Source organism: Acomys minous, assembly GCF_964271855.1.
Source record: "Acomys minous genome assembly, chromosome: 6".
Lineage (NCBI taxonomy): Eukaryota > Metazoa > Chordata > Mammalia > Rodentia > Muridae > Acomys > Acomys minous.
The window spans coordinates 106,194,214-106,208,690 of record NC_140487.1 but is presented as its reverse complement, the minus strand read 5'-3'; the positions used below and the strand labels follow the sequence as shown (position 1 = coordinate 106,208,690).

The 14,477-nt window shown below is 44.7% G+C and overlaps 1 protein-coding gene across 4 annotated transcripts in view; it reads left to right on the top strand.

Moving 5' to 3' along the window:
• Window positions 1–14,477, top strand: part of ZCCHC17 (zinc finger CCHC-type containing 17) — a 40,116-nt gene that overhangs the window by 12,354 nt on the left and 13,285 nt on the right. For 2 of the 4 annotated variants that reach the window (XM_084787672.1, XM_084787671.1), the window contains 3 exons: window positions 590–647; window positions 10,183–10,283; window positions 12,594–12,685. In XM_084787672.1, coding sequence (XP_084643798.1) covers window positions 590–647; window positions 10,183–10,283; window positions 12,594–12,685 — 251 coding nt within the window. The remainder of the gene's footprint in view (window positions 1–589; window positions 648–10,182; window positions 10,284–12,593; window positions 12,686–14,477) is intronic. The other 2 variants (XM_084787674.1, XM_084787673.1) reach the window with 1 other exon arrangement.

Below are 14,477 nucleotides of genomic sequence, written 5' to 3'. Positions count from 1 at the left end.
TCCTTCTCCTTCTCCTTCTCCTTCTCCTTCTCCTTCTCCTTCTTCTTCTTCTTCTTCTTCTTCTTCTTCTGAGATTTATTTATTTATTATGTATACAATGTTCTGTCTGCATGTAAAGACTGCACACCAGAAAAGGGCATCAGATCTCATTATAGATGGTTGTGAGCCATCATGTGGTTGCTGGGAATTGAGCTTATGACCTTTAGAAGAGCAGCCAGTGCTCTTAACCGCTGAGCCATCTCTCCAGCCCCTCAGCATCAGATTCTTATTGGTCACCTGTGTATGGCGGTAGCGACTGTGAACAGTCATGGGGATCTTTTTGAAGTGTTTCTGTGTTGTGACTATTTGAAATGTTAGTGAGCCTCAGGGCACTAGGGTCTCTCTGATTCCTTTTGTTGCTGGAGGTGGAGGGATGGAAGGCTCTAGAAAGAACAGTTTAACCTCACGGTCAGCCTTGCCTACACAGTGAGTTGGAGGCCAGCCTGCATTACCTGAGACCCTCTGTCAAAAATAAATAAATAAATAAAGAGAAAAAATTGGTTCTCAGTTGTGGAACATTGATTTCTTTTTCTTTTTTTTGTCTTTATAGGTTGCTATGGTGACAGACTATGGAGCTTTTATCAAAATCCCAGGCTGTCGGAAGCAAGGTGGGGGCCCTTAGCTGGAAACTCAGCACTTCCATTGCACTCATTCTGCTGTGACCCCACAGCGTCTTCACCATAGGACCTAGAGTGTTCAGATAGTTGCTTGTTTATTTTACTTTATTTTCAGTGTAGCAATAGGGACCCAGTTTTATTACATGAATGTTTGCTCTGGTGTGTGTGCTCTCTTGTGTACTGTGTGCATGCCTTGATCTTAGGCTTGGCAGTATCTACTAACTGAGCAGTAAATGGATGTTTGTTTTTAATAATTTATTGAATTTTGTTTTATGTACATTGGTGGTCCTACTGCGTGTGTGTCTGTGTGAAGGGGTCAGATCCCCTGGAACTGGAGTTACAGGTAGTTGTTAGCTGCCATGTATGGTCAGGGAATTGAACCTGTGTCCTCTGGAAGAGCAGCCAGTGCTCTCTCCACCCCTTGATTTTTTTTTTTTTTTTTAAATATGGACTAGAGAAACATGTATGTAGTGGTCAAAGCTTGTAATCTTGGCACCTAAGAAGCAGAAGAAGAAGAGATGCCACAAGTTAAAGAGCAGCCAAAGACAACATGGTGAGACTCTGCCTTAAAAAAATGAAACACCAAAACAGCAAAAAAAAAACAACAACAACAACAACAAAAAAAAACCCAAAACAAAAAAAAAGGAGCTAAGGAAATGGCTCTGAGAATATGAAGAATTGAGCCTGAGATGGTGGTGCTGCCTGTACTCCCAGCACTCGGGAGGCAGAAGCAAGCAGATCTCTGTGAGTTCGAAGCCAGCTTGGTTTACAGAGCTAGTTCCAGGACAGCCAAGGCTACACAGAGAAATACTGTCTCACAAAATCAGAGTGAGAGAAAGAGAGAATGTGAGGAATTGAGCCCATATCCGTAGCATGCCCAAACAAGCCAGGCACAGCATATATTCCTGTGCTAAGCCCAGCATTGGAGGGCACAGTGTGGATCCTGAGAGCTCACTGGGCTGCCAACCTGGACTAAAATGCAAACTTCCTGTTCAGAGGGACCATGACTCAGGGCGCTATACAGAGAGTGATGGAGGAAGACACCTGATGTCCTGCTGTGGCCCCTGCACACACACGTGCATCTGCACTCACACTGCCACACACGCATACACACCTCCACACACAAAAAGTATGTTGATATCAGAGACTGTAGCATGAAGAAAAGAAAATGAGTCTTCCCCGGGACAGCATCGCATCCCCATAAACCACACAGGAGAGATGAAGGCAGGGGTGCTGGAACTGGGGCTAGTCTGGAATACATGGTTAAACAAAACAAAACAAAAAAGAATTTTAGGGTCAGTGAAACAAAGCTGGACATCATAGCTCATGCCTTTAATTTGAGCTCTCTGGGGTCTGTGACAGGAGAATTGCAGTGAGTGTGAGGCCAGCTGGGCTGTGAGACCATGCCACAGAATCAACAACAGGGTCGGTGAGGTGGCTCAGAAGGTAAAGCAGCTGCCACCAAGCCAGAGGACTGCAGTTCAGTGTGCTGAGCCTATGCGGTACCTCAGACCTCCACATGGGTGTCTCTCTCACACACATAAAATTAGTAAAAATATTTCGTAACAGGAAACCAGTGAAAACTTAGAGCTGGGCATGGGAGCACACACTTTTCATCTTAGCATCCAGGAAGCACAGGCAGGGGGATCTCAGTGAGTTCCAGGCCACCCTAATCTGAAGGGTGAGGCCCAGGCCATCCAGAGCTACCTAGTGAGAGACCCTGTCTCAAAAATCTAATAAACCGTAAAAAAAGCATGCATGAAACAAGGCAGATCTCATTATCTACACGGGAAGATACTTCAAAGAATATGAATTTTAAAAGCCGCTGTAGAGTATTCACATGGCACATCTCTCCCTTGCCCTTGTGAAGAGTATGTGCCTGTGTCTCTGTATTTTAAATGATTGTGTCTGTTCAGACACCAGGGAACAAACTCCTCCCAGTGGCCTCCTGTGTGGAGTTGGCTTGCTGAGAGAAGGATGTGAGCAGGAGAGGGATTTTTCACTTTTTGGCATCTTTCACAGTTTTTTCTGTCAGAGAGCTGTGCAGATCTGTGTTTCCTCAAGGTGTCCCGTTAGCCTGGGAGACAACTGCGCTGTGTATTCCATCCTTGCATTAGGTGGCTACCACTGGCTTTCAAGCTGGCAGCCAGCAGCCTGTAGTTAAGTTCCTTGTTTTATGTTGGGGGACTTAGGGAGGTGGAGCTCACCCCACCCTCCAGGACTCACCCCTCTTTCTGCCTAAAGACAGATTTTCCTGTTCGTGTACCTGTCATGGCTGCTAGTGCCAAGTTCATGTGGTCATTTATGTGACACTTTGGGGACTTGGTGGAGATGGAGAGCCTGCTACATTTGAGCAGTCAGTTTTCACCTCACTTGTGTCTGTTCCCTGTCAGGCAGTGCCTGTGATAGTGGCTGACAGCTTACAAGTGGATCTGTCAGTGTGACAGCTGGGCCAGACTCACAGGGAGGGCCCAGGGAGCCAAGTAATTAGGGAGAAACGGTGAGCTTTAATCCTAGCATGTTGTATAGGTTTGGTGGAAACCTTGAGTAGTTGACTTCCCCAAAGTGTGTCTAGCTCCTCCAAGGGAGGATAGAGTTAGATCCTGGTTGGAAGGACCATTTATATATAATATTTATTTATATATATAAATAATCTGGAGAATGGGCCTGATGTTCCTATTTTAGACTGATTATTTGATTGACAAAACTGTTTTTCCTCCATCCTCTGACCCATTTTTGCCTGCAATGAAGTGCTGGTAAGTGTTTACTGCATCTCTAATCCCAACAGATAACGGGCCTGAAAGCACTGACTTCTCTGCCTGTGCTGTTGTCACATGCCACTCACTGGAGATGGCTCCCTGCAGCAGTCTAGAGAGGAAAGTGCAGTGTGTGTAGATGGAGTGTTGGTTGTGTCATGTTTTGGGCTATCCCCGCCTTCTCGTGGATTGACAGGCTCACCATCCTGTTCTCCAACCAGTGGAAGGTGTGAAAGAGGTGACGATTGAGCCTAAAACAATGGAAAGAACATTCTAAGATGTTTGGGTAATAAATTCTCTGTGTATGTGTTTCTCTATCTGTCTCTTTGTCTGTCTCTGTTTGTCTCTGTCTGTCTGTCTCTCTCTCCTCCTCCCTCTTCCTCCCTCCCTCCTTCTCTCTTCTTCCCTCCTTCCCTCCTTCCCTCTCTCTCTGTGATTGAGGAGCCAGCTCTTTCCACGGGTCAGGGTTGTGTCATTTTCTTTTATGGCAGATGTTCAGGTGGGATTCCTTCTGTTTAAGCCTTGTTGGGTTTATTGAATATATGACGGATTTGCTTTGCCCTTTGGGCATTTGTGGCTTCATGTCAGAAATCCTGGCACTGAAGACAGAGTAAAGCTCAGTGGAACAGTGCTTGCCTCATCTGCACAAGGCTCAGGATTCAGTCCTGGAAGAGAGACTAAAGCGTCCTTGTGTTGCATTTGGAGTAGAGCGACCTGTGTCCACCACGTGGAGGCGAGCTGCCCTTTCTGCCTTTAGTACAAAGGATAGTGTAGCTTCCTGATGCAAAATAGGGACATATGTTTATGCTGTAAGGACACTGACTCGTTCAAATTCCATTTCTGTTTTAGTTGGCTCCTTACTTATTGGTTCCATGTCCTTGGAATTAAACAACTTTGAATCAGAAGTATTTGGGGGTAAAAGTCTCAAGCCTAGATTGGTGGCACATGTGTACAGTCCTGGTCCTGGGCACTGCAGCAGCAAGAGCCTAGGCAGAGGCCAGCCTGGGCCCAAAGCAGGACCGAAACAGTACATGTGAAGAACACCTGCAGATTTATTCTTGTCATTGTTGCTAAGCTACAACAACTGCTTAATGATGGGACACTTTTGACAGATGCTTCACTGGGCAGCTTTGTTGCCATGCAAGCACCAAGTATTTCTATGCAGTGGACCTCTCATAGCTGTCTCAGCTACTTCTCTGCTGCTGTGCTAAGAGTCCACAACCGAGCTAATTTATAGAAGAAAAGGGTTTATTTGGGGCTTACAGTGTCAGAGGGAAGAGTATAATCATTTTAGTCTGTTGACAGTTTTTCGCTGTTTATTCTGCGAAAAATGACAAGTGTATCCTGGATCAACAGACTGTCATGCACTGGGTGGTGGAGGTGACACAGGCCTTTAATCCCACCACTGGGGAGCAGATGCAGGCAGACCTGTGAGCTCAAGGCCAGCCTTGTCTACAAAGTCAGTTTAGGCTCCACACACAGAGAAATGCTGTCTGGGAAAAGAAAGAAAGAAAAGAAGTGCAAGTGTTCATCTATAATACTGTCTTCATAAAAACAAAAGCAACTGAGGGAAGAAAGGGGTTTTTTTTTGTTTGGTTTGGTTTGGTTTTTTGTTTTTTCAGCTTTTTGAAACTAGGTCTCTGTGTATAGCCCTAACTGTCCCATAATTTAACTCTGTGTACCAGGCTGTCCTCAAACTTCCAGATTCACTTATCTCTGCCCCCTTAGTCAGTGCATGTGCCACTACCATCTTGCCAGGAAAGGATTTATTTCAGCTTACATCTCTCAGGTCACATTCTATCACCAAGAGAAGTCAAGGCAGGGATGAAACTGAAGCCTTGAGAGTGGCTGCTTTCTTGATCAGCCTGCAGTCTTACAGTGTATAGTGCCATCTGTCTGGATCTATAAGTCAGTCTTTGGCAAGGGGGTAGGGTGCTTGCTCAGTGTTCCCTCTTCCAAAGTGACTCTGGCTGGTGTTGACATTAAACTAACCAGCACAGACACTGTACCCATTGGTAGCATTTCTCATTAATTCCTTAACATTTTAAAGGTACATTTTAAGCATTTCTAGTCACACTACATAACTTTGTACTGTACTTTTATTTTACCATGGAAAATGATGGTGTGCACAGTACTGGACCCAACCTTACTACGAAATGCATCCCTGGCGTGTTTGGCTGGCTCTTCTGGCAATTGCCCAGGGTTGAGGGAATTGGCTGTGCTTGTTTCGGGTGTTAGTTGCTTCTAAATTCCGTTGTCATGCATTCTGCCACAATGGCAGCATGCATCCCTGTCACCCAGTTCCCAGGTGGCCAAGGCGTTGTGTAGATGAATTTTCTGGGACTTCTAGTTTCATCCTTGGTTAGGATTGGGTGGATCAGATGTTGGTGTTTTGTTTTGCTTTTAAAGATGGGGTCTTCTGCACACACCTGTGATCCCGGCACTTGGGGTGCCAGAGGCAGATGGATCGCTGTGAGTTCGAGGCCAGCCTGGTCTACAGAGTGATTCCATGACAGCTAAGGCTACACAGAGAAACCCTGTCTAGAAAAACCTAAGGAAAAAAGAACAAAAGAGATCTCTATACATAGCCCAGGCTGACCTCAAGCTCTGACCTCTCTCCCAGGTCTTGGATTGCTACTTAGCTCAGTATACATCCCCCTAGACTTTGTAGATGTTTTTTTTCACTTTCCTCTGCTCAGTATATACCCCTAGACTTTAGATGCTCTTTTTCACTTTCCTCTGGCAGACTCATGCCACCTGCTGGTCAAGCTGGGTATCGACAGCATTTTGTAGGTAGGTGTATTTTTGAGACAGATGACTGACATAGGTGATTTCTTGTGTCTCTCTGAAGCAACCAGTTTCTATGGTCAGCAGGATGGAGTGCCTAGATTGACTAGACTCTGACTGGACCCACAGCTGGGGATTACCTTGGAATATAGAACGAAGCTTGTTCTCTAAAGGAATTCACCTTCAACAGTCAGGAAGGGGATAATTTTTAAATTCTTTTAAGAGGCTGGAGAGGTGGCTTTGTGGTTAAGTGCATGGACTGTTTTCCCAAAGGATCTAAGTTCAGTTCTTAGCACATCAGATGTCTTACACTCACCTGTGAATCCTGCTCTTGGGGTATCTAACACCTCGTTTCTGCAGGTACCTGCACTCAAACACGTGTACAATGTAAGAATAATTTAAATTTGTTTTTGTTTTTGTGCTTTATGTTTTTGAGACAAATCTCTCTACACATCCCTGGCTGTCTTGAACTGCTAATGTAGACCAGGCTAGCCTTGAAACCACAGAGATCTGCCTGCCTTTGCCTCTCAAAAGCTATGCCTAGCCAAAGTAGAAACTATTTTAGTTGCATAATTTTAATTTATTTTCCTAGTGCTACCAATCAAACTCAGGACCTTACATGTTAGGCAAGTGTTTTACCTGTGCTACCTTCCACCCCAGGCTTACTATTTTTGATAGTTATTGTTAAGTAACTTCTAAAAGTTAATTCTAAATTTAATAATGTTTCTTTTTTTTTAATGTATGCATGCTCTGTCTGTCTGTATGCCCAGAAGAGGGCATCAGATCCCTTTATAAATGGTCGTGAGCCATCATGTGGTTGCCAGGAACTCAGGACCTCTAGAAAGCAGCCAGTGCTCTTAACCACTGAGCCATCTCACCAGCCCCTTTAATAATGTTTCTTATTTTTCTGATTTCACCAATATTGATTATTGCTTTCTAAACATTGTTGCAATTTATTATGTTAAAAATAGCACTTTGCAAAAACAAACAAAAAACCAAACTCTTTGGAGCTAGGTGAGGTGACGCATACCTGTAATCCCAGCACTCGGGAGGCAGAGGCAAGTGGATCTTTGTGAGTTCAAGGCCAGCATAGTCTACAAAGTGAGTCCAGGACAGTCAAGGCTACACAGAGAAACCCTGTGTGTGTGGGGGGGGAGGACTTTGCTACTCAGTATTTGTAGCATAGGCCTGTAATTGAATCAGAAGGCCTAGGCTACACAGTGAGACCATTTTTTAAAAGTACTTTATATATATATATATCTTTCAGTTAATATCAACTCTAATTTTTTATAACTAATTTTGTTTTGTTTTTTTTTTGAGACAGGGGTTCTCTGTGGAATGGCCCTGGTTGTCCTGGAACTCTCTTTGTAGACCAGGTTGGCCTCAAACTCACAATGATCCCCTTGCTTCTGCCTCCCAGAGTGCTGGAATTAAAGACATAAGCCACCATGCCCAGCTTTCTATAACTAATTTAGTTGCTTTCTTTTCCATTTGACATCTGTACCACCATTGACCAAGATGATGTCCAATTATTAGTTATTTAAGTAAATTTAGAGTGTTTTTTTTTCTTTCTTTTTTTCTTTTCTTTTCTTTTCTTTTTTTTTTTTTTTTTTTTGATATTGGCTTTCAATCTGCAACCCAGGCTGTCTCAGACTCACTATGTAGCTCAGGATGGCCTCACCTTTGTGACCCTCCTACCTCAGTTTTTTGAGTTTTGGACTAACAGTGTAACCCACTGTTTCTTTTTTCTTTTCTAGACAGGGTTTCTCTTGTAGTCCTGGCTGTCCTGGACTCGCTTTGTAGGTTAGGCTGGCCTCGCACTCACAGAGATCTGTCTGCCTCTACCTTTCAAGTGCTGGGATTCAAGGTATGCACTACCATGCCTTTTTCTTTCTTTTTTTGTTTTTTTGTTTTCTTCAAGACAGGGTTTCTCTGTAGCCTTGGCTGTCCTGGACTCACTTTGTAGACCAGGCTGGCCTTGAACTCACAGTGATCCGCCTGCCTCTGCCTCCTGAGTACTGGGATTACAGGCCTGCGTCACCATGCTCGGCATAGCTTAATTCTTATATGAAAACTTTTTTCTTAGATTTATTTATTGTATTCTTTTATGAGTATTTTGCCTGCAAGTATGTAGAACATGTGTGTATCTGGTGCCTTCAGAAGTTGGAAGAAAGCAAGAATCCCCTAAGAACTGGAGGTAAAGATGTTTCTGAATCATCATGTGGTGCTGGGAAATCAAACTTTCCTCTGGAAGAGCAACAAGCGCTCTTTTAAAAAAGTTTTTAAAAAAGATTTATTATGTGTACAGAATTCTGCCTGCATGTACACCTGCAAGACACAAAGGGGCACCAGAGCTCATTATAAATGGCTGTGAGCCGCCATGTGGTTGCTGGGAATTGAACTCAGGACCTCTGGAAGAACAGCCAGTGCTCTTAACCTCTGAGCCATCTCTCCAGCCTTTCTTTCTTTCTTTCTTTCTTTCTTTCTTTCTTTCTTTTTTTTTAAAATTTATTTTATGTATATTGGTGTTTCACCTGCATGTATGTCTGTGTGAGGGTGTTGGATCCCCTGGAACTGGAGGTAGAGAAAATTGTGAGCTGCCATGTAGGCTGGGAATTGAATCTGGGTCCTTTGGAAGAGCAGGAACAGCTAGTGCTCTTAACCACCACTCTAGGCCCTGCCAAAAGTGCTCTTAACTGCTGAGCCATTTCTTCAGCTTCAATTCCTACTTGTTTGTTTTTTGAAACAGGGCTTTTCTGTGTAGTTCTGGCTGTCCTGGAACTCCTTATGTAGACAGGCTGGCCTTGAATTCAGTCAGAGAACCCATTTTCCTCTGCCTCCTGAGTGCTGGGATTAAAGGTGTGCGCCACCACCACCACCACCACCCAGCTACAATTCTTACATTTTAAAAATTCACCCATGGGTTTTTGCCTCTGTTGATTTTTTTTTTCCCCTGTGGGAACAGTTCCAGTGATAATTTTCTATCAAATGCATGAATACCTTGGCCAGGGGTAGCATCTGACTAGCATGTACAAGGCCCCAGAAGGAGAACGGATAAACACCACAGAAGGAGAAAGTCAAAGGTGCAGCACCTTTACACCTGTGCTTTTACAGGAGCTCACCAAGTTGCCTTTCTGTCTGCTGCTCTGTGTGAATGGGGCTGAGTAGGTGGCTCGGCAGTTAGAGCAGTCGCTGCTCCTGCAGAGGACCTGAGTTTGTTTCTCAGCAGCCATGTTGGCTGCTCACAGCTCCCTGTAGTTCCAGCTCCAGGGCATCTGGTGCCCTCTTCTAGCCTCTCTGGGCACCTGCACATACAGACACACACTCAGACACCTGTGTGCAAACACGCATACACATAATTAAAAATAAATCCTGTGAGGGGTTGGGGATGTAGCTCAGTGGCAGAACGCCTGCCTAGCGTGCAGGAGGCTGGGGTTCAAACCCAACACCACAGCAAACAAACTCAGCGCTGTGCTGATGTGTTATCTCCTTGTATGTTTCCCTTGCCTTCCCCTCCCGTCTTTTGTGCTAGGAGCTGAACGCCCAGCCTAGTACACACTAAGCCCATCTTCTCCTGCTGAGCTCTATCTACCGCAGCCTACAGTTATTGAACCAACGTTTATTGGGGCTGGAGAGACAGCTGGGTGTTTTAGAGCACTGGCTGTTCTTCCAGAGGACCAGGGTGTGGTTCCCAGCACTCACATGGCAGCTCACGGCTGTAACTCCAGTTCCAGGAGATCTAGCGCCCTCTTCAAGCACATACATCATTCATGTACAGACACATATGCAGGCAAAACACTCATATACATAAATAGTTTTGGTTGATTGATTAGGTTAAAGGGTGCTATTAATTTGTTGTACTTTGTAGTTTTAATCTATATAAATTTTTCATTGAAAATTTAAAACTTTCCATGTATATATCCTATCTTTTTCCTACCCATGCATTCAGAGTACTAGTTTTTCTTTCTCTTTCTTGTGTTCAGGTCTGGTCCACCGAACTCACATGTCATCCTGTCGAGTGGATAAGCCTTCTGAGATAGTAGATGTTGGAGACAAAGTGTGGGTGAAGCTTATTGGCCGAGAGGTAAAGCTTCCTGTAATGCCATGTGGTTTAAAGGATTATAAAAAGCTGGCGTTCCATTGGAATTCTGTGATGGTTTGTGTGTAAATGTTTGTGGTGGCTGACATTCTTATTTTTAAATCTTGTCCCCGCCATCTCTCTTGATTTTGGATCTTCTGGTTGTTTGTCCTGCAGATTTAGGAGAAATAACATGAAGTCTGAAGTGTGGTGCACGAGTGGGTGTAGAGGAATTTTGTTTGTTTTAATGTATATGAGTACTCTAGCTGCAGGTACACCTACTTGCCAGAAGATCACAGTATAGACAGTTGGGAGCCACCATGTGGGTGCTGGGAATTGAACTCAGGACCTCTGGAAGAGCAGACAGTGCTCTTAACCTTTGAGCCATCTCTCCAGCCCGAGGAATTTTAATTCAGAACATGGCTGCTCTGAAAAGAGATCACATCCAAAGACCTTCTAGGTCTGTGTGATCTGGCTTGAATACAGACGAGCCTTTAATCCAGGAAACAGAGCCAAGCAAATCTGAGTTCAAGGCCAGCCTGGTATAAAGCAAATTTCAGGTAAAGAAAAGTTTAGGTCCAGTCGTGGTGGTAATGCCTTTAATCCCAAATAATGAAGGTAAAGTTAGTTTGTAGAAGGAAGCACCCATGTTTGAAAGTGATGTCCGATTGAGTGGCAGAAAAAGTGACAACTCAGAGAAAGATTTAATAGAATAGGGTACGCCCAAGTCTCTTGAGAACAAAGATGAAAGGGAAGCTACTTAAGGGAGCGACACAGAGTGAGGAGAGGGGAGGCAGTTTTACTGGGAGAGTTTAAGAGAGAGGTTGAGTGAGAGAACAAGCTAGACACAGGCGAAGACAGAAGGAGCCAGAGAATGAGAAGGAGCCAGAAGATTGGAGCAGATTGCTGGAGTTAGTTGAGGCCAAGCAGAGCAATTTAGAGGTCAAGAGAAAACTCAGATTGAATAAGTCAGCTGGCAGAGGATTTTAAGCCAGAACAGCTGAGTTGAACCAGCCAGCCCAGAACTCAGAACAAGTAAGGGTGAGCTTATTTTATTAAGCAGTAAGTCTCAGAGGCTGAAAACATTCTAAGCCTAAGATTGAACGGAGGCCAGCCTGGTCTACAAAGCAAGTCCAGGACAGCCAAGGCCAATACAGAGAGACTCTGTCTCAGAAAAACCAAAAAAAGAAAAAGAAAAGAAAAGGACACAAATGACAATAATTTTTTGTTTTGTTTTGTTTTTTTTGTTTTTGTTTTTTGAGACAGGGTTTCTCTGTGTAGCCTTGGCTGTCCTGGACTCCCTTTGTAGACCAGGCTGGCTTCGAACTCACAGCGATGCACCTGCCTCTGCCTCCCGAGTGCTGGGATTAAAGGCGTGGGCCACCACGCCCGGCAGTAATTTTTTCCTAGAATTGGGCACCACGGAATGGGACAGGCAATGCAGGCGTAGGAACGCTTGCCCTCTGTGTTCTACCAGGGAATGGCAGGCAGAAAGCCATGGAAGCAATTAAAAAGCGAAAAAATGTTGAGTGCTTCACTGTGTTATGTTCTGTAGCCTTAGGGCTGACCCAGAACTGAGCATAGTGTAAAGTTAGTGTTCAGGAGGCTGAGGCAAGAGGGTGTATGTGTATGTCAGCTGTCAGTCTGCCTGTCCGCACATGCAGGCCACAGTATGTGTGGCGATCAGAGGACAGCTTGCTGGAGTCTTTCCCTCTACCATGTGGATCCTGGGGATTCAACTCATGTCATTAGGCTTGGCAGCAGGCACCTTTACCTACTGAGCCATCTCACTGGCCTCTGGCCTCTATTTCACCTCCTATATCTCTTCTGCCATTAGGTCTGCTCTTTCTACTTCTTGTACCCACAGTGTTCTTAGCTTAGTGCCTAGTCCATTTGAGGTTCATATTTGCTACGATGTTTACAAGTTGGACTCTGAGGTATTGCAAATCAGTGGGCAGGTACTTGGGTTTGGAAGCTTGGGAATATAGCTTGGTTGGTAAATGCTTGCCATGCAATCATGAAGACCTGTTCAGATAACCAAGCACCTAAGTCAAAAGCTAGGTATGTGGGTGGTACATGCCATAGTCCCAGAGGAGGTGCAGGTAGAGGAGCCCAGGACTTGCAGTGATGGCTGAATGGGTGAGCTCCAGTTCTCAAAACACAAGGCAGGGGTTCAGGGGAGTGAATGACTCTTAGGTTAACGTTTGGCCTCTATACCCACATGCACCCACATGAACACACACACACACACACACACACACACACACACACACACACACACACGGGTTTCGGTGACTCTTCTTTTGTCTTTTTCAGATGAAAAATGATAGAATAAAAGTGTCCCTCTCCATGAAAGTTGTCAACCAAGGAACTGGGAAAGACCTCGATCCCAACAACGTTATCATTGAGTAGGTAAAGGGTTGGGAAGAGCTGGCACCCAGCACAGGTACAGATTGTAGTAAATTAGACTAGGTCGGGCTGCTACCATTGTAGGCTGTGACATTAGTGAGTAATGCAGCATTGGTGGGTGACCTTTGTTTTGTTTTGTTTTTTAATTATTCTTCTCTCCCCCCACCCCTTTCTCTCACACACACACTGATAATAATAAGTGAACCCAACACTTTTTTAAAGATTTATTTATTTATTACTTATACAATATCCTGCCTGCATGTGAGCCAGCAAGCCAGAAGAGGGCACCAGATCTCGTTGTAGATGATTGTGAGCTACCATGTGGTTGCTGGGAATTGAACTCACAACCTCTGGAAGAGCAGTCAGTGCTCTTAACCACTGAGCCATCTCTCCAGCCCCCTGACCTTTGGTTTTTATAGGTATAGAATGTGCTTTTTGTCAGTTTTGACACAGGGCCTCGCTGTGTAGCCTGGATGGCCTCAAACTCTCTGTACTCTTACCTTAGTCTCCCACACGCTGAATTACAGGGGTGCATGCGCCACGCAGCCTACTGTGTAGAGCTGAAACAGTAACCAATCACACAAATCTAGCGTCAGGTGTCTCATCAGCAGTTTTGTTTTCTTCTTCTCTCTTTCTGCTTCTGCCCTTCAGCTGTTAGCAGCAGGTGCTCATGAAGTGCTGTCACTTGCCTGCCCTGTGAGATTCTGCATTGGCTCTGAAGAAAGGTAGAGACGGGGTAGTGCTAGATTCCCAGTCTGTGAGCACAGCACCATCCGTTGGCTCTCCTGACTTTTCAGAATGGAAGGTTTTCTCTTGCTCTAAGGATGGTGTCTGCACATACAGGAAGCTTTCCATCTGACTCAGTCCTGTATTGAATTCATTTATTGGGGAGCCTTGGGGGGGGGCAGTCAGAGGACAGCTTATAGGAGCAGTTCTTTCCTTCTGCCACTCAGTCTTGAGGCTAGAACTTAGGTCCCCTGACTTTATGGCAAGTGCTTTTGTTTTGTTTTGTTTTAAGGGGAAAGGTGTTTGTTTTTTGAGACAGGGGGTCTCTGTCTCTGTCTCTGTCTCTCTCTGTCTGTCTGTCTGTCTGTCTCTCTTTTCCTTCTTCCCTCCCTCCCTCCCTCTCAGGAAGGAATGTTTCAATTCCAGAAAACGGCTATTACCTTGTGCCCTTTATTGATTTGTTGTTGAGACAGGGTCTCTCAACATAAGCCCTGGCTCTTCTGGAACTTACTATGTAGACCAGGATGGACTTCGAACTCATAGAGATTCACCTGCCTCTGCCTCCCAGGTGCTGGGATTAAAGGTTGAGTCAGCACACCTGGCTCTTTATTGAATTTCTAATAAGAAATTGCTTATTCTTTGAGACCCCTTGCTGGGAGAGGGTTGTAATGGCTCACTGGGTAAAAGCACTTACTATGTAAACTTGCCAATCCGTGTTCATTCCTGAAACCCATGTAAAGGTAGAAGGAGAAACCTAACTACACACACACACACACACACACACACACACATACACACGATCCTTTGAGAGACGTATTAACTGTTTCAAGCCAGTAAACTAAATCACACATTTATTTTCAAGTTAACCATGTTATTATTTGTTGGTTTTGATGTAACCATCATGTTCCTTCTCTCTGGCAGTGACATCACTGATTAACAAATGAACCAGATGTGGTGGCACATTTCTATAATCCCAGTATTTGGGAGACTAAGGCAAGCCTGAGCTACATAGTGAGATCCTGGCTTGGGAACACACACACACAGAGTAATGAGTATAACTTGAAT